Here is a 20,363-nt window from a genome sequence, read left to right on the forward strand (position 1 = left end):
TAATTTTAGCACGGGAAGACGTCCCATGACAATGCTCTGAATATACCAAAAGGATTCCCAAGCTTCCAAATCCCCCAAGGCAGATATGCTCTCATAACGCACATGAGCAACTTTTTTACACACACACACACACACACACACACACACACACACACACACACACACACACACACACACACACACACACACACATACATACACTCACACACACACTATATGCCCCCATGCCTGACCGCTGGAGCAGCACATCTGCCTGGGGATCAGATTCTGTGTGGGGGAACTGAATCCACATCCTGACAGGAAGCAGCACACAGAAGGCTGGAGGAGCCCAGACCTGCTGAGGGCCAACTGCTGCTGTTTTGTACTTCTGGACCTCTGCAGCATACTGCACTCTGACCTTATTCCACAACACTCCGCTCTACAGACACACAGATGCCTCTCAAAGAGTGTAATGTATAGTGTTTGCTATGTAACACTTTCTGCATACTGTAACCTTTGTGTGTGTGCTGAATGGAGTTTATACCCTGTGCAGAAACCACACAGCTCAGTCTGGAGAAATGTAGCTGTGACTCCTTCTAATGAAAGTAACTAAAGCGAAAGCAAATGGTGATTGTAAAGAAAAAACTACACTCCTACAGAGACAAGCTGACAGTCATTTAAAGATCGCTATGAATGAAAACATCGCAAAGACAGCACATGGGAAACATCTCAGATAGTCCTGTAGAATATGTGTCTGTCTGGAGAACCAGACTAAGTTAATGTTATAATGTTGGAGAATTAAAAAAAATTGTATTTGTGAAAAGCTTAAATCAGTTTTGTTTTTTTTTTCTCACATGAATGTATTTTCAAAGATTCTACCTGAAAGTATAAAATCAGTACTCATGGGGCCTTGAGCTACTACTGTTTGTAGTCTGGGTAGAACTGACCAATCATGCCTCAGCAGTCTTTGGTGTATGCAAAGAAAACAGAACATATGGAGAGCAAAAGTAGGCAGAAATCAATCTGCCGTAACAATATTCAATCTCCCATAGTCAATAATTTGATGACAGGTAGGCATTAGAATTCCATTAAACCAATAGGCACTTTAAAAGTATTTTTTTTTCAACTCTTGATCCCTGTTCCTTCAAAAGCTGCATTAATCACCATTCAGGAATATGATTCTTTTTTAACTCAGATTTTGTCAATTGCAAGTAAATAACAAGACAATTGTTTTCTTTTCTTGGTTCACAGCACTGGAGTAAGACAAAGTGAAATCTCTGTATTACTCAGTATTTACAGTGAAGCTAAGACTCACCAGATGAACGGATAAACAAGCCTACTGCCCGAAAAAAAGCGACTATTGTTCCCTGAGGCTTATAACATCTTGAGACAAAAATGAGTTCCAAAATTGTTGGTACATAAGATCTCAACCTCTCAATACAAAGAATAAAAAAGTTGGAAATCAGTCTAAAAAAAAGATGCATCCATTGTTTACGGTCACAAACCCGTCTGTGTTACGAACATGGGATAGTGTGAGTAAAATAAATGATGAAACGTTTATCTGATTTTTTAAATATTACCATCACAAAGAGGTGTTATTGTCATATTTCTGCACATAAATCTGGGTATTTCCACTGTAATGCCACCGGAAGTAACAGACCAGGGCTCAATGACTCTCTGTGACCCTCACCAGCCTGTAGAAACAGGTGGCAAATTGACCATGCTGCTTAGATTTATGAGGAACCTCCCACATGTTTTACTCATTTGGGGTCCTTCATAAGATCAGATCACAAAGGAAGTAGAAAAAACAACTGGTGGCTCAAACTTTGTTGAAAGAAAGTAAACACATGGAGGAAAACTCTAAACATTGAATGAGAAAGATCATAGCTGTTCTTTTTATTTGTTACTTAGTCTAAATGTCACCCGTCTTTACACTTCCGCTGCATCTAATCTGCTGCTGACTCTGACACTGACTGGACTAATACTGGACAAGACTTGAAACACTGAAGCTCAGTCTGCTAGATAAGACTAAAGTAAATTCTCAGAAGAAACGTTCATCAGCTGCTGAGGTATTTGGTGACTAACTGTGAAAGTAACAGCAAGCTCTGAACTCCTCAGTCAGTTTGGGGTTTGTTCATTTTTGACTGACTTCAGTGAAGCTTTTCTTTGTAGAAGGATTAAAATCAGAATCCATTTTGTTTCATTTATAGAAGATTATACTACATATTTACCCCTTGCTTACATATATAAATCACCTTTCTATATTTTGTAACAGGGGATATTTTAAAAACTTTCTAAACATATCAAGATAATTCCAAATCCACTGGTGATAATTCTGTTAATTGACTTGAACAACTTGTTTTTTTAAAAACACTTTATGTTATAATAAGTAGCAAATATTCATATATCTCTATACTTAACGCCTAGTACTAACATAAAGTCAATGTATGAAACTAAAACATGTGTACCAGAGGCTAAAGGAAGAATCAGGATAGAACAAATAAGATCTAACTTTCCCTGCAGAGAGATACATTTACAGCTAGAGTCATTGGGTGACATTTTCCAGATCATTTCTGAATAGCACTATTTACAAACACTGCTGATGTGTGTCTGTGTATGGATGTGCGTGTACAACCAGACACGGGGTTTACAGCCTGACACCCAAATGTTTTCTTACTGAGAATTAGATAGCAGGGTGTTTCTGCAAAGGTTAAGATTGTCAACAAAAATCAATGATGGTAGTGCTGCAAAGATTTTTTCCCAGCCTAATTTATCACTTTATTGGTTGTATTTTGTTTAATTAACTTTTCGGTCTATAAAATATTACGTAATTGTGAAAAAATATCTTCAGGATGCTGTAAGTGGGCCTTCTTTGGGTTGCTTGTTTTTCAAGCTGAGGTCAGACAAAAAAAAGTTTTCAATTTACCTGGATATAAGAGACAGAATTTGATTAAATTATGCAAATGTTCTGCCACACGACTTAGCAACGATTGGCTTCAGCTGTAATAAAACCTGGAAACTTAAACTTAAACAATGCAGACTCCCTCTTCTTTGAACACAACAAATGCACAAGAGTCATCTCCTCAGTGCTGGGAGCTCGTTGACCCTCCCCGCCTGTCACAACCTTACGGGGCACCGCGGCACTGTTGGCATTCATCGCAAAAAAGACAACTGGCTGTCCATCTTCAAACAATTCAAAACACGAACAGGAGGGGGGGTTGGGTTTTTGGAAGGGAGAGGGGACAGGGCAGATAAATGCACACCCGTTCTCATGGTAACCCCCTGTGGAGATCATGATAGCTTTTGCTCATCATAAATACCACAGTAAAAAATAGATGGTTAACCTCACAGCTAGCACGGTCAACCTGCGGCCTGCATGAGTTTGACTTCAAGCTGTGTGAACTTTTTTCTAGTTTCCCAAAAATAAAGAGCTTTAAATGTTTCTACATCTCAGAGCACAGAAATAAATACCTAAGAAGAAGAGAGGCAATGAAAGAAAAACACTGTAAACTAGTTTCTTATGGTTATGAATTACAGTTGAATAAACAAGTATCAAATCTGTCTCAAATAAAAGCCTCCATCTAAAGCATGACAAACAGGTGTCCAGTGCAGTACTCACCATGAGACCCCCGACTCAGTGATGCCACTCCGGTCACCAGCAGAACAGCCTGCCAGGCCCACACCACCACCATCCCGCCAGCACCAACCCCGGTAGCCTGCCTCCTTCAAATCCCAGAGGTGCAGCCACAACGTCCACGCCCGTGCAAGGAGGTGAAGGTGTGAGACTCCGTTTTAAATCCTTCTGTGAAAGAGCGCCAATCCGGTTTATCTGTACAAGTGTGTGTCTCTCTGAGTGACTCCCAGGAACTTCCCACAGCACCCAGACACCCTGCAGCCTCCAGCTCTACTCCACACTGACAGCCTGGGAGACACAGAAAGTGAGAGAGAGAGAGAGAGAGAGAGAGAGAGAGAGAGAGAGAGAGAGAGAGAGAGAGAGAGAGAGAGGAGGGGGAGAGAAGGAGGGTGTTACTTAGTTGCACCCTTGCTGTGCTATTTGTCCAGCCCTTTCTGTGACCGGCTCACTACAGAGGGAACAGCTGAGTGTATCTGAATCCATGCACTGCTTCTCTCTCTCTTTCCCACACACAAACACACACACACACACACACACACACACACACACACACACACACACACACACACACACACACACACAAATATTTACATATTCTCACATCAGTCATACACAGAAAGGAGAGCAGAATAGAAAGGGGCAACAGGGTGTGAAGCAGGGCCGTGGATGTGAGCTGGAGCTGAATGAGGTGTGAAAGGCAGCAGTGAAAGCATTATGACCTATTGCCACATGTATAGACAGACACAGCATGCCAAGAAGAAGTGGACACAGCATAGAGTTTGTAGAACTTTCTCATATCACAATATTCAAGATGGACCTCAGCATTGTTTCAAACACCAAAGCAAGAAGCCAGAATAGAACTCAAATTTGTGCTTATGACTGAGTCAACATACATCCTGCAGTAACACTGCTAATAAAATAAGTTTCTTGAGGTCCCACACAGCTGTACAAAAGACACTACAGCTGCAGTCCCTTCTAATATCAATGAAGGATGTACCTTTTAATTGCAATGATATATCCAATGTATTGGTTGCATTATTTTAAAAAAAGTTACTTAAACTTCTATCAGATGTTTTGTGCAGACCAGCTTTTCTGCACAAAATGCAAAAGCTACACACACAGAACACTATTTAAATTCACCAAATAGCTCTTAAATTGCAACATCAATCATATACTAAATAAAACAAATTAAACAATGTTTAAAAAGTATAAGAGGACCACCAATAAAAACCATGACCAAAATATAATGTGGGTTCAAGTGATGTTTAATGGGATTTTGAAAATTGTCCTAGATAAAAACAGATTTTTTTTACAGATACTTTTTGGCATTTACAATAGCCAGTAATCCCCAAAGCAAAAACAATCAATCAAAAACAGTCTAATGCATCATGGGAAAGGGAAATGAAATATGAGATTGCATTATATTGACTATATTTATAAATCAGCCATTTTATTAATCATCTTGTTCAAGGCAGGAAGCTAAAGAGTTGTTATAGTGTCATATGTGTTTCAGATTATAAGTGAATAAATTCAGGAAATCTGACAAACTGTTAACATTTCACCCCTCCCAGATAGATAAGAAACTGGAAAGACAAGACTGAAGGGAAATTGTGTCATTTTTAAAGCTTAAACAGCATTACCTCATTAGCTGCCCAATGACAATACTAATTATAGCAATAAGGCACTTCTTGGCTAGCTGGGGTAATTTCAACCATAGCTGGGATGTGGTTAAGAAGTAACTTGAGTATTTGAGGTTGTTACCAAGCGGCAACCTCTGGTCTCAAACTATGAAGCCCATGCGGAAGTGTTATAAACTGCAATTTATCGAGAATCCGCTTGAGGCTGGCTGCAGAAACACCAGAAACCACATACACACCAATTAAAAAGAGACGATCTTTGCAGCATTAATAAACATGTTTACAGCCTGGTTCAAAAAACGGCTTGGCCCTAAGTAGCTAATTTCTCTCTCGGGCACACACTGTGCGGGGGGTGAATTTTTTTAGAACGTGACGGTTCAGAAGATATTAAGATAACGAGTTTTTGCCCAAATAAGGACATGACCGACTTGACTCGGGAACACATAGCTGTTGGCTAGGAGGCTTCAACCCCGCCTCCTTACGTCACACTCTGCCTGGTTGAGTTCAGCATTTCCAATATGGCTGCCGCCGTCAATTGGCTTCAAAACAGCGCTCAGGAACAGATTGGTGACGTCAAGGTTACTACGTTCATTATTTCTACAGTCTATGGTTGTTACACAACACAATATGAAATGTTTCAAATCCTAGCTTTTTACGGCGTTAGCTAAGAAGTGTTTAGATGCTAAGAGCAACTGTTGTTCTGGCTGTAGCTAAAGGGCTGTCATAATGTTGTTCAAGCTCTAAAAAGACCCGATGTCCTGCATTTTTTTTTTTGCTATTTTATAGGTATTTTCAGCTCTTGATCAATTTTAAACATGCAAAAATATTTTTCTTAAAAAGTCAGACTTCCAAAGCATTCCAACGATAAAACAGCAATTTGCACTGAGCAAGACAACAAAGACAACATTGGTGTGTGAAAATGGAGAATTCGGAAAAAAAATTGTACACACCTCCCAAGGTAGAGGCAGTCTGCAATTTTTAATTATGTTTACTAAGACAAGCCATAATAAAATATCTTGAAGAATAACTTCACAACCCTCTTTTGTCAGTGTTGATTAATACAGTGGCATAGGAGGAATCCACAACAAGACATATTTGAACAAAAACTTGGCACGACTGATGCAGACACAGGTGTTGTGTGAAAGGAAATGATAGAGCATTAATCTGTAACCAAGAGTCTGGTATTAAAGAACAAGACGTGGGCAGAATCGCGTCAAGTTCCTCATGTGAGCCGGTGTGTGAAAGGGGTGAAAACACAAACACTTGTGGAGCAGCAGGGATCAGGCCATCACACGTCAGGTGATTAGAGGTGATTAGAGCTCACACCTCCAGGCACCACCACAACTTTGTAACTTCACCCTAATCTAATACTCTGGGACACACATGGTAACATGCAATACCAGGAAAAACATGACAACAATAAGGGGACACATTCCTGTGGTGAAAGATTTATGTGTGTTACAAGTTAAGAGGATTAAGGAGACTATTAGAAGGATTACATCAAGTCTACCAAGGCAGCTACACAAATCATAAACAGGCTGGAGATGGTCAAATGTCCTGAGCCTTGTAAGTTTGTTTATCCGCTCCAAATGGTTGTAAGGAGGCAAAAGCAGGTGTAAAAGTAGCAGTGGAGGAGGTCAAACAACATCAACACCAAATGGGCTTCTCCACCCCACACCTGTCTCCTCTTAAAGTCTGACTGGGTGGGAACAGCAGCTCCCAGAAGCCACCTCTCCTCCTCCACAGCTCCAGCGGCCCTATAGCTGTCACTCCTGATTTGTGCATTTCTGAGTATTACATGTGATAAGTCAGCCTATTCTGGAGCACGAGTGCATGGGGAGCAATGAGGAAGGGGTCAGTGCACCTCACACACCCTTCCTCGCTCCATCAAACGCCCAGCGTGGAGCCTCCCTCAGCCCACTCAGACCCCACAGGGATGGGAGGTCTGGAGGGGAGCGAGTGGCTCTGTAGGTGGGGGTCATTCCACCACAAAAAGGGGTTGAAAGTGGGGCAGACTGGCTGGAAGATTTGCTTTCAGAGGAATTAACTCTTCACTTCCCCTCTTTCTGGTTCCCTCCCTTCTCTTAGTTAGAGCTTTAACAGCGGTACTCGTCTGTCAACACACACATAGTTACAGCGTGATTAATATTGCCGGAGAAATCCTTCTGTCAGCACCTTGATCACTCTGCAAAACCACAAAGTTTGTTGCAACTGGAATCATAACTAGTCCAATCAGACATGCAAGCACCAATCTAAAAGCTTTATTAAAGGGGAACTCCGCTAAATTCACAAATTTCAGTTTAGTTTACTCCCCATGAGGAGTGTTGTGTGACTCAGGGTAATGAGGTTTTACATATTTTGTGTTTTTTGAGATTTTTAAATTGTCTTGGTCTTAAGGAATACACATTGTCAACCAGTGTTGGAATCCAGTTTAAAGGTTGAGGGAATTTGGCAGGCAGGGTAAGTCTAGCAATGCTGTCATACTTTATATTGAGAAATGTAGGATATTATATTTCTATTTAGTTATTTTTTAACTTTGTATTATGCTAGAGACCACAAGAGCATTTCCAAGACTAAATAACCTGAGTCTAAATAAAGGTTGATTGATTGATTGAGTCCACCATTAATCTAAAGCCACAAGCAACAACCATGTGACAATTATCTATTAGCAACAGTCACGTGCAAATTAAAAAAAAGCCACATCAAAAACGCTGTGAAATTACTGAACCATAATACACAACAGTCAAAAAAATATAAAGTCTTTACCAACCAAACTTATAAAACGTTTTTCAGGACACCTATTTGTGCCAACATTTAGCATTGAGTAACCAAGATAGCTTAGCTACAGAGGGACACATGCTCAATGGGCAGGTTCATTAAAACTCACAGGAAAAGCCAATCAGCGTTTCTATTTCCTGACTTCCTGGTATGCATCTGAAATGACCAATCCAACCCTGAACAAGCATTTTACAAGTTATCTCCTCCTCCTCTGGACAGACCTGACAAAGCATGCATTTTAACTTTTTGCAAATGCCCATCATGATGTTGATATTTCTGCAAATTGTAGATCAGTTCGTAGCAAGTAATGACAAGATAATATGTTTGTTTTTTCAAGTTCATAAAACTGAAGTAAGCCAGTTTGAAGCCTTTGTGTAATTTAATATATACAGTGAAACTGAGACGTAGTAGAAACCGATAAATGGGCATTCGTTTGTGGACATGGTTTGTTTTTGCAAATGTGCAAGCAAGTTCAGAGGATTAAGGTAAGTGGGGATGAAACTGGAACATGATATCAAGTAAGGTTAGCCATGTATTAATGTTTATCACACATTCATGAGTCATAAAATATTTTTTAAAATGTTGACATGTTTGAGAATCTAACCAATAGCCTCTTATTTTGTATCCCTAACTTGACTGATTTATGGAGAAAGTCTTGCTGTAAGTTACAGGTTCACTGTGGCCTCTTAGCCCTTTATATGCAGCACTCCCTCAGAGTGGTACCTATGGTCATAATTTGAAGCTTAAGCCACAGAACCAGCTGCATTTGATGAGTTGGAAATGAGAAAGAGCTGCCTCAAGAGCTGTACACATGCAGAGACCATCTTTTACTACAAAAGGTGTACACATCAGAGAAAGTATTGCCCCTTTTGCTTGGCAAATCTGCAGAATATATTTATTTATTTCAACCTACGTACACTGTAAGAAATGACTGCCAACGATGAACTTCAATGCATGGAGTGCCCTGCAGTGGGGCTTTAGTTTTCATTTGGGACAGGCTGGGAGGGAGCATAGGGAGCAGTTTAGCTGTGTGATTATTTTCAATTTGTTTTGCAGACTCTGTATGGCCCCCATTCTGCCCTCCAGCACTCACAGATCAATTAATGTAGCTTGGTTGTTTGTAATAACGTGTCTCTATTTCATAAGGCAAACATTTTCTTATGAAATAGAGACCTTACAATAATACTGGCATTAGTGTTCCAAGGCACCATGAAAATGAGCCACGTTTTTTATTTCAGACAATGACTTTCAAGCAGCGAACGCACCTTTCATCACACAGCGATGGATGACTGTGAAAAATCACCACTAACCTGTGAAACAAAAAGCCGTGGCAGAACACAGATGATGAAATTACTCCAGGGCAGAGATGGAATGCGTATCATGAGCGACGTTCCATCTGGGCCCAAACTGACCCTGGGCTCTGTGAAATTAGGAGGATTTTCAGCAGCTCAGCGATAAAACTGCTGTCATAGAATCCTGGAAAGCGGTTTATTACCGTGGCAACACAGCTGTCTGAACCAGATGGGACAATCTGGGGGCAAGAGTCAAGAAAGCGTGACTCCATCTTCATCACCCAGCTAGATAAAGAGTCGCTCCTTTTGTTAAGTTATGTTAAAACAAGTGTTGTTTTATGACACTTCTAATTGTGACCTGCCTGAGGGACTGTGGAGGAAAATAAGTTCTGAGTTTACTCTGGTATAATGTATGAAATGGTAACATATATGTTTGGAACCTTTATGGATAAAATAAATCAATCAATATATAAAAGCACCATGGCGTCCTGAACATAGACTGTATAAAATATGGACGTAGTATCCGTGACGTCACCCGTCTGTTTCTGAAGCGCTGTTTTGAGGCCAATCGTCGGCAGCAGCCATATTACTGCTGTCGAGCGATTGTGACGTAAAGAGGCGGGCTTTGAGCCTCCTAGCCAACAGCTACAGTGTTCCCGCAGGCAGCTGTGCCTCTCATTGGAAGACTCGTAATTTCATTATCTTCGAAATTGCCTCATTAGAAAAAAATTCACCCCCCTCACAGTGTGTGCCGATCAAAAAATGTGCTATTTAGACTACCCTTGTCTTTTGCACCAGGCTGCTGTAAAGATCGTCTTTTTTGAATTGGTGTGTATGTGGTTTCCGGTACTTCCAGAGCCAGCCTCAAGTGGATCCTCGATGAACTGCAGTTTTAAGCACTTCCGCATTGGACTAAAATATTTAGACCGGAGGTTGCCACTTGATCCTGAAGCAGAACCAGAGACTGCACAAAAAGATGGACCACGACAGCCCCCAAGAGTGAAGCCAAAACATTTGGAGCCTAATGACCGGCTGCACTAGTTATTCTTCCTCCATGTTAACAGATAGGACAAAGGTTGTATAGTTTAACTATTACATCTAGTTCTCATTATGATGATTTGTGTCCAGGTAGTCATATTTCTAAGAGATTTGGTTTTATTAAGTTATTTGATGCTTAAAATGAAGTATAACACCATGATGAGAGTACTTTTGATAAATGTGCTGCACTGAGCAGAGAGGAAGAACAGTAAGCAAAAACACACACTAAAACAAGAGTCAATACTGACCTGAGGATCTTCACTGTGTTGGTCAGTTAAATCTATTCATTTATTTATTTTCGGAGGAGGCGGGAAATCAATTTGGTGACTCCACCATGCCACCTCTACTGCAAAGACTACTCTACTGCCAAACTGAGAGATACTATCTGTCATCTGTGCTTGTCTTCATCTGGGTAGTAGAGCATTAAAGCATTATGGCAGTAGCCAACAACCTGGAAAACAGCCCAGGCAAGTGGTGTGTGGGTATTCTATAACTTTTACACAACACTGACTTTCATTTTGGGCCTTCAATAATGAAAAAATTAATAATGAATTAACAAACTAGTAATTCTAGTGAGGGTGACGAGATGTGTGTTAAGCCTACCAAACACACACAACCATAGTTTTGGCCTCATTTTTGTCCAAAGGAGGTGTTAGTGAGTCGTTCATCTTTGTTTACAGTCAATGAGAACGACTAGATTGTAACATTAATGTATTTATTAACATTTTTTGAGTAATGGATTCATCATTTAGACCTAACACATGCTAGAAAACTGTGAGAACTGCTTGATGCCTGAGGTTACACCTTCAGATTTTTAATTTCTGTGTAGCAAATAGACTTATCAAGTATTTCACCAACTGTCCAGCAACTTGTCAAAATAAGCCTTCTATCGTCACCAAGCTATTACCTGTATAGTTTTAAAATAATTTAACCTTTTGTGATGCAGATAATTTTAACATCAATGGCACAAAGGAAATTTTGTGATGGGAAAACTAACTTAATTACTTCCTGGAGAAAATGTACACATCTAAAATGTTCCCACAAGATTTCACACAATATCCATATCTACCACTGCTCTTTAAATAATGTTAATATAACGTGAGATCCCTGCAGAGTGTCAGCCCTCAGGGCAAAGAAAGACCCTGATGAATATTCAAGATTCTCACAATAGTCGGGCCAAATCACTCTGCTGAGATTGAGGCTTTGAAGTCTCAAAGAATGCTGAGGGGGAAGAAAAACGTCATTCATAAGGAGTGAAAAGCCTGTCACAGCAAGATTCCCCCTCCCTCTGTCATTCATGCTGTCTTATTCTCTCACTCCGTCCGTCTCACTGTCTTTCTCTCTCGCTCATGAGCTGAAGACATCGAGGGTTTTTGAAAACACTGGAGCATGGTCACTTGAGTTTGTTGAATCATGTTTTTCAGCAGTCGTTGATGTGAGACAAAGAAACTGCAAGACAGATGAAGTGCTATCAGAGTATTTTCTTATCATTGCAAGTTACTCAGAGGGGATTCAAAACTCATAATCTTCAGCTTTAGAAAATTAAGCGCCCTTATAAAATGCTTAATGTCTCACTATATAATTCAACCAGACCTGTAAGGTGAAAGAAAGCAATGCTTGTCGAAACTCCATGTTCCAGACAACAAGTTGAGAACATGATGTATCCTCATACTTGGATTTCAGACGTGCATACAGATGCACAGTGTGCAGGTAATAATTAAATTTTCTTACAGCCACACAGTTTTCTGTGAGCTGATTGTCTGTGTCGGGTCATAAATGTCAAAACTTTAGTGATTCTCGTAAACTTGTCACTTAACGCTGCTTCTAGCCAGACAAGTAAACTGAACCCAGAGATGGCATGTAAAGCAGAAATGTGATGCTTTTTATGGAGAAACTCAAAATGACAAAATGATAGGCCTGTTTTTTTAATTAGTCCAGTGTATTCTGGACTAATCCTGTTCATCTATCGTAACCTTAGAGCAGCCTGGCTAACTGATTATCCACAACCTGAGATATAGAACAGCTTCACTTGATTTGCCATTAACACATTTAAAACGAATAAACAGATGGAAATGTACACGGACATTAAATCTTCAACACATCAGTAACACTAGAAATGCCACACAGACAGAGAAGCTGGAGCTGCAGCTGCAATGTCACGTGATGTAATGAGTAATGTACAGTGAGCGGGTTGTTAAAGGAAATTTAAAACATGACAGGCAGGGACGTTTACCACCATCATGCTATTCATGATGTGTGTGTAAAAACATATTTCTTGCCCCCCCCTCCACGTAAGTCAGGCCCACCAGGTCAAAAAAAGTCTGGACACGTCCCTGCTATATAGCTAATGTGAGCATGAGTTCAGTACGCTACCTGAGCTAACCATTTTTTAAAGCTTCTTTGAGCTTCCAGCTCTACATTTACAATAACGACTATCTGGCTGTTAAATGTTTGAACTGGCACTTTTTTAAAAGAACAAGTATGAATTTAGGATTAACTCTACACAACTCTGCATTTTTTAATTGTCAAAAGAAGCTTTGGTTGGCTCGGAAAATAACATTTCTCAACATTTTTACAACACAGACCTCGTTTTTATTTACTTGCCCAGAAAAAACTTCTGCTGCTTCATTTTCACTTTCAAGAAAAGCTCATTGCCTTGTAAATCACTAAAACAACAGCTTCAGTTTGGCTGCCATTTGTTTTTGATTCTTCAACTTCAAATGCAGTAAGGTTTTACAACTGAACCACTGACACAAATAATCGTTATTAAGTTGTTTGTTTTTCCTATTAGCCACTAGAATCGTTCTGGGAACCTTATCAAAATCGACCAGAGGAGCAAAATTGCAACCTCTTCACATCTGATTACTTTCACTGAAGCTACATAGAAGTCTATATTACAACAAAGCACAAGGCCTTTTTCTGTTGACCAGCTAGCGGCTGCACCAGAAACACCTGCGGCTTGTATTTCACTCATGGGCACAGTGGTTACAAAACAGCCACACAAGCTAACAGGTGGATACCGTGTACAGACGTGTCTGTCTGGCTCTGAAGGTGGCATTAAGAGAAGTGTTCAGTGATTTTCCATGGCTGGGGCAACAACACGCACCAGCCAAGAACAGCAGAACGAAATCCTTCCTCTCTCGCTCTAATCCTGGACTCCAGGTAATTCCCTTTCAGCTCTGTTCTCATTCATCTCATGGCTTCTGATCACTCTGACATCTTTTACTACAGTGATGTTAAACTTAGACGGCAAAGACTACATTGGGGAGCAGAAAATACGGTGGCTGAATAGGGAAAAAGAACTGCAAGGCCCAATAGATTTCCCTTGTGGTTAATGGGCTGCAAATTTCGGAAATCTTGCACAATCAAAAACAAATGCACTATTTCAAAACAAATATAAAATGGAAATATGCCATTAGTTAAACACAGTGTTGCAAAAATACAAGACAAAACAGCAACAGCCCTAAATAGTTTCCATTTTGATATCTGGATTTGCAGGGTGCGTTTTTGACATGACATTGTAATGTTTTTTTTCAGCAGGGCTGATGTTAATGTCTTGTTTAGCCTTCTCAGCCACCGTATGTGAGACATGTAAGCAAGTTTAAGAGATATATTATAGTCCAATAAAAGAACAGGAACATTTTTAATAGAATGAGGTAAGAACTAACTGTTGCAACTTCTTTGATTAGAATATTTTACTGAATCTGAGTGGAATAAGGGAAAAAACGAACCAGCACTAACGATTCAAAGGGAAAAATTAGAGGAGATTTTCTTAACATGGCCTTTGTGCAGCAGGAATTGAGAAATAGAGGTTCTTCTTGCCAAGTCAACCAGGAGCATTTAATGAAGGGCTTGTTGCTGAGTGTCTGCTGGGCCGCGTCGGGCACACACTGCAAACCAAAGGCTCTAATTAAGGGGTTCCTCTGACGGTCAGACAAAGCAGACAGCAGGGGTCAAGACGCTGGCCTACAAACTGGCTGTGACCCTCACACCTGCCTGGTTACATTATACTGCAACATGTCCGTGCACAGCGGACACGCACACACACCAATACGGCTTTACTGGACTGGTGACTTACCCCACACACTGACGCAGACATTAGAAACAGAGGAATGAGTGGACCTATAGACAGGCGACCATGTCTGGATGGGACATATCACTAATGCTATTCATTACACCTTGTTTGACAAAGTTGGATGTTCCTCTGTTTGAAAGAGACATAATCTTTGGTATCTTTTCATATATAAAGTCCTTAGGTAAGAAATAATGTAAAGGGAGCGAGTGGTTCTGCAGATTAGAATCTCTAAGCCGCAAAACCACCTGCTCTCTAAACCTTGTCTTGTCTTACCCGGTCACTAACCAAAGTGATAAACAAGTTGGCACAAAATATTGATTTAGCAAGGAGTTCATTGATTTAAATGGGCGTATTAAAACAGCTAAAGAAAAAGTCCCTCAGATTCCACTATTGGTAACGCTTCAATGGAAACCTTCTTATTGGCCTCTTCGTGGGATGAGTTAGCATTAAACTGACAACTTCCAATCATGGTACGCTCAAAACATTCGACTGCTTTTTCTGTTTAAAATCACAATAAACTTAACATTATTAGAAGTCAAAACATAAACAAAACAGTTCAAATCATCAAAACATTTTAGAAGTAACGGCACATTTCTAACTTTTTTAATTTGATAATGAAAACTATTGTTTTTGCCACAATGTCAACAGGCAGAATTATTGTGCTATTCCGTGCCGGAATTCCTTTCCACAAATTGATTTGACATGAGATGTGTCATCAAGTTGTCTTTGACTTCACTGCTGCTGTGGTGTTTCTAACAATCAGAATCAAGTATTCAACATATCCAGGTAATGGAAATGATCGTCTTATCATCTTTGTAATGGGCCTGGCCTTTGGAACTAGATACTGCACTGCCTTGAAGTACAAAGCCTTGTCATGTTACAGATACTCTTTTCGAAACCTCAAGACTTCTATTTGTAAAATGTTCATGTCAATTAGTTTTCATTTTAGTCACTTATTGAATGTGCTGCATTATTTTAGTCCATTTCAGGGTTTTTTCCTGAACATACCTGTATTTTTTCCTTTAAATCGTCTGACATGTTTTGTTCTCAGTGTTTTGCTTGGTAACTGACTTGACATGATTGTAACACAGTTGTTTCTTCAATAGAGGGTTGATAGACTATTTGAAAAGTTGAATGGTATTGTTTTTAAAGTGTGTTTCAACACAGAAAAAGGGGTCAATCTGAATAGTTTAGATAACAGTAGGTTGCCCTTTAACAGTAAGCACTAAAATTTCAAAAGTACTAAAATTTCAAAGCTTATTGGATTTTGTCTTAGTAAGCGGTGCTACACAGAGCTCCTCGACCCAAACCAAAGTAAGTAAATCCCTGCAGGCAGCTAAGGGGCCCCATATGAGAGTGTGTCAAAAGTTCATGCCCTCCTTCCACTGTTCACACTGCAAAAACAAAAAGATCACCCAGTGTGAGCTCCAGCCCTGCCACTAACAAGACTGATTGTTACAGAGCGGCTCCACCTGTCTCCTGCTCCAATTAGTCCTGCTGGCCGCTGAAGTGCTAAATAACCAGCAGAGAGGGAAGCGATGGCAAGAGAGAGGTCAAAGAAATGAAAAAAAAAAACTGCATGGAAAGCATGAAAAGCGATTAGCAAAGACAACAGATCAGTTAAAAAGACGGATTCCTTTGGAAGAGAGGAGGAAGTTTAATGTTTTGGGTGAAGATGTTCAAGGTTAAGTCTTGTAGGAAGTCACCCAGAGCACTCTCTTCCTCTGAGGTTCACAGAAAAACACTATAATTATAGGGAAACGGTCATGTATTTACCATATCACATGCTCTTAAACAAGCTCTAATTGTGTGTGCGTGTGTATGTACATCCACTGAGCGCGTGCAGGACTGTCGTACCACAGCTGCAGGAACTGTTTAACGGAGAGCTTCTTGGACAACATGGTTTGTGTCAAATCTGTCAAAGATGTTATAAACTGGAGAGAGTGAATCTGAGGTGACTGGAACTGGCTAAGACACACAGAACAGAACAACAGAAGGGGGCGGCCACTATCCTATCACTTTAATGAACCTAAATAACACAAGTCTCAACCTCTGGCCATCATCAGAGCAAAATAACAACAACAACACGAGGTAATCCTCTAAGTTCTCCACACAGCCCAAAACACAACGTTGAGCTTTCTGACCTCTGACTGAGCTTTTCCAACTTCACTGTGGTCACAGTTATTTAGTTGGTGTGTGGACACAACATGTCAACACAACATGAGGGCAAAAAAAGATGATGTGTTGTGTGTTATTGCTCAGGAAGTGGTTACAACCATATCCCATATGAAAAACTATATGTAAGTGGAGGAATCCTGTAGAAGTTTGTGACACACTTTCTTTTCTTGGCTAGGTTTCTGCACTATGTGACAAAGTTTTTCAGCAAGCTGTGTACCAAAATGAGTTTTTGCTCTGACTTTAAAGTGAATTGTCCTTCTTCATGAATACATGGAAAGACCACATTGACACAAAGTTCAGACTTTGCTTTTTCAGGCCATAGCCCCATCAAATTTCACTAAAATAGCATAGATGAGACAAAATGTACAAGAATCACTTAGAGCATTTAGCTCTACGTACCCACAGTGTATCTAGAGGAATAAATAAGCCTGTATTCATTTATTGGGGCCTTTTGCACCCTGGATCCTTGTTAACATTCCCAGTTCCTGGCTGTATTAAAGCGTGAAGGAATGGATACAACCCAGCCCTTGGAACAAGCTAATGGACTAAATTCATTCTGGACTGGTTGACACAGACAGGTGGGGTTTAAATGGCAAATTAAGTGCCCGTAGATACCCCCAGAAAGAATCTGTTCATTAAAACAGACGCTCCCAGCCTTTGTGATTAATGGTGTTTGGATAAATTTAGTTTTACTGCATTTTAATTTGGAGGGCATTAATGGAAGGGGCTGCTCCACTGCCTCTGGTCAAACTACCTGCTCTGTGTCACTGGACTGCGATAGAGAGGGAGCAGGAGGGGGGGAGAAGTCCTCTGTGCATATTTTCCATGAACACCCACACCCCTCCCTTGGTCGGGTGCAGCTGAAAGCTCTTTTGTGCGTTTGTAAGTGGTGTTACAGCTACAGCGATACAGCATACACCTCAGTTCTTTGACTGAATGGTTTCTGGTGACATTTAAATCACAAATTTATGCTCTTCCGATAGCTTCTTAATTTGTCTGTTGGAGGATCTGGCAAAGATGCCAGCTTTGAAATAATGTGCTATTCTAAAAAAACATCAGCCTTAGTTAATGATGGGTTTTAAAGGTTTTGAGCACAGCTTTAGTCTGTCCAACGTTTTTTTTTAATAACAAAAAATGTCAGCCTTGTTTTCTGTTATAAAAGCACATGATGATAAACATCAACCTCATGGAGGTGAAGATGCACTCTATAGCTAAGCACTCACTCAAACAACCACTGAACACAATACAACAAGGAGACAGACGAAGGATACAATTACCATAATTGCCCCCTTAGCACATGACTGGCACTTATTACATTAAGTAAATGGCTGAATGAGTAAATAAAATGAAGTGTTAGTATAGCTGTAATGTGGTCCTATTTCCATGCTGGAGAAAATCAAGCACAGCGACCTTTTGCTGAAGTGGATTGCTTTTCCATCTGTGAGTGCTAATGCCAGATTGAGTGTAAAGCACACTGGAGGTACAAATTGGATGTCACACAGAAACTTTGGAATAATGAAATATGTTTGATGATATTTTGTACATTTGCAGGGACACAGTGGAGCTCGAAATTACTTTAGCAAATCAAATTTTCCCTTCTTTCTAACTGAACACTACAAACCAAAAGGTTTTGATTATGTGTGGCTATACCCCTTCAGCAACATTTAATTGGAACCCTCGGAGGGAGGTGCTAAGTTTTAGGTGTTTTAGGTGTCCTAATTTTAAGGTGTCTGTAAATTGCAGAATAATTTACTTGATAAAAACAATATTACACTTCCTCATGAAGATGCGTTTAATGTTGCTCATAGATACAGCTCAGTTTATCTTTACGTATCGTATGAAACTGTACCGTGAATACGGTATGGTATGGTATCGCACCATATCCTATCTCATCTCGAACCTTGTAGTATCACGTTGCATCATAACGCAGCATATTGTAACTGAGCGTATCGTATCGTATCGTATTGAACTGTATCGTATTGTATGGTACCTTATCGTATCTTATCTTTCAACATATTTTAACACATCGCATCCCATTGTATTTCATCGAAGCGTTTCTTATGTTATCATATTGTATCACATTGCCTTGCAACATATCACATCGTATTGTATCGTTTCACATCGCATAGTATCATGTCGTATCATATTGAACCATATCAACACTGTTTTGCAAGTTCACAAAAAAGCAATAGTTCAAAGTTCATACTTTTTGTTTTTTTATCTACATTCATGGACCAAAAATGAAATATTTTACATTTATTTATTTATTTATTATTTTTTAAGTGCACCTATTTTTCAGTACAGCCTCTTATGCCTTAGCCCCCCACTCTCAATCACGGAAATGTCCTAAACTACATGAATTACTTTATTCTACTGAAGAATCATAGACAGGTATTTAGTTTAAAAGACAATTAAGCAAATAGGAAAAAGTCGACAGCTTTTAAAATTAAGTAACACATGTAACCATAATCTGTTGGTTGAATATTAGGCTAGAGCCTCAAATCTTAACTGGATATTCTAAATTGCTGTTAACGTGTCTTTAAAAGTAAAACAAATAAAAAACAACAAAAACTTAAAATCTGTGCTTATGAAGTTGTATTATGAAGTTGAATAGAAATATAAGTGAGTGTTATCTTTTTTGTGTGATATGTCCTGTCTTAGGTTTCAGCTACTGTATATGTTAATAGCAACTTTATAACATTGTGAAGATATTTTTTATAAATAAAAAAAAAAAAAAAATGTATTTTTAAGATAAACAGCAGGACTCACTGAAAATGTCAAGCTAAACATGATGTTGAAAAACTACAAAATGGGTTCTAACAGTGTGAATTTCCACAGAGTGAGATTTTATTTTGTGTGGTAGCTGACCAGCCTGCATTGGTTGGTCTTGTCCACACAGATCCCTACACGCAAATCCATCACAACTCTACAACTCGGCCTTTTGTCTTCCAAGATTCCCCGGTCTCAGGGTGGATCTGGTCCTGTGGAGATGGATTTGTAGATGTCCACATCCAGCTGTTACTCGGCTCGTCTTTAGACTGACTCACACTGTGGATGATAATCATCACAAACACAGATCTGTCTGTTGTACATGCATGTCTTGTTGTCAATAGGTTTAGATAGGCACGAGCAGATGTGGGTGTTTGGATGCTCTGCAGTCTAACTGTTATGAATGAGGGTGAAGGACCAACATGAAGCATTAACACTGTTTCTATTATATCCAGTGATCCTTATTTTCTAAAGAATGACCCCCATTTCAAATATTTTTTTAATTATTACGGAAATAAGCAGGGGTGCTGTTGGCCCAGTGGTTTGAGCGTGCACCCCATGTACGGAGGCTGTAATCCTCGTCAAGCAGTTGGGGGTTCAACTCCTGGCCTTGGCCAATTGCTGCATGTCTTCCCCTTCCCCACATATTGAGTCTCTCTTCAGCTGTACTATCGAATAATGGAAAAAATGCCCCAAAATTGAACTTTTAAAAAATAATAGAAAGAGTGTCTGTCAAATCATAAAGTGCATTTTGATTTTCGAGTCTGACTGATGTTGCATTAGAGGGAGAAGCTTTTAAAACCTACACCACAGCCACTCTCCAGGAGGAGCTATAAACGTTTTGGCTCCACTCATCTAGGTGTTGTGCTATCCATGGTTTTATACGGTCTACATTATTTGCACCACAATATATGTATTTTTCAATTTAATAGATTTTACAGCTTCACTAAGACCCAACTGATTACATGCTGCTCCTCTTTTGT

General features: G+C 39.8%; 1 protein-coding gene across 2 annotated transcripts in view; it reads right to left on the bottom strand.

Moving 5' to 3' along the window:
• The window catches only part of bmpr1bb (bone morphogenetic protein receptor, type IBb), a 66,583-nt gene that overhangs the window by 17,475 nt on the left and 28,745 nt on the right, over window positions 1–20,363 (bottom strand). The window contains exons 1-2 of one of the 2 annotated variants that reach the window (XM_034709464.1): window positions 9,339–9,435; window positions 3,599–3,901 (exon numbers count right to left, since the gene is read on the bottom strand). In XM_034709464.1, coding sequence (XP_034565355.1) covers window positions 3,599–3,671 — 73 coding nt within the window. In that variant the 5' untranslated portion in view covers window positions 3,672–3,901; window positions 9,339–9,435. Of the gene's footprint in view, window positions 1–3,598; window positions 3,902–9,338; window positions 9,436–20,363 lie in introns of those variants that run through there. The other variant, XM_034709463.1, reaches the window with a different exon arrangement.

This window comes from Notolabrus celidotus, chromosome 19, assembly GCF_009762535.1.
Source record: "Notolabrus celidotus isolate fNotCel1 chromosome 19, fNotCel1.pri, whole genome shotgun sequence".
Classification (NCBI taxonomy): Eukaryota; Metazoa; Chordata; class Actinopteri; order Labriformes; family Labridae; genus Notolabrus; species Notolabrus celidotus.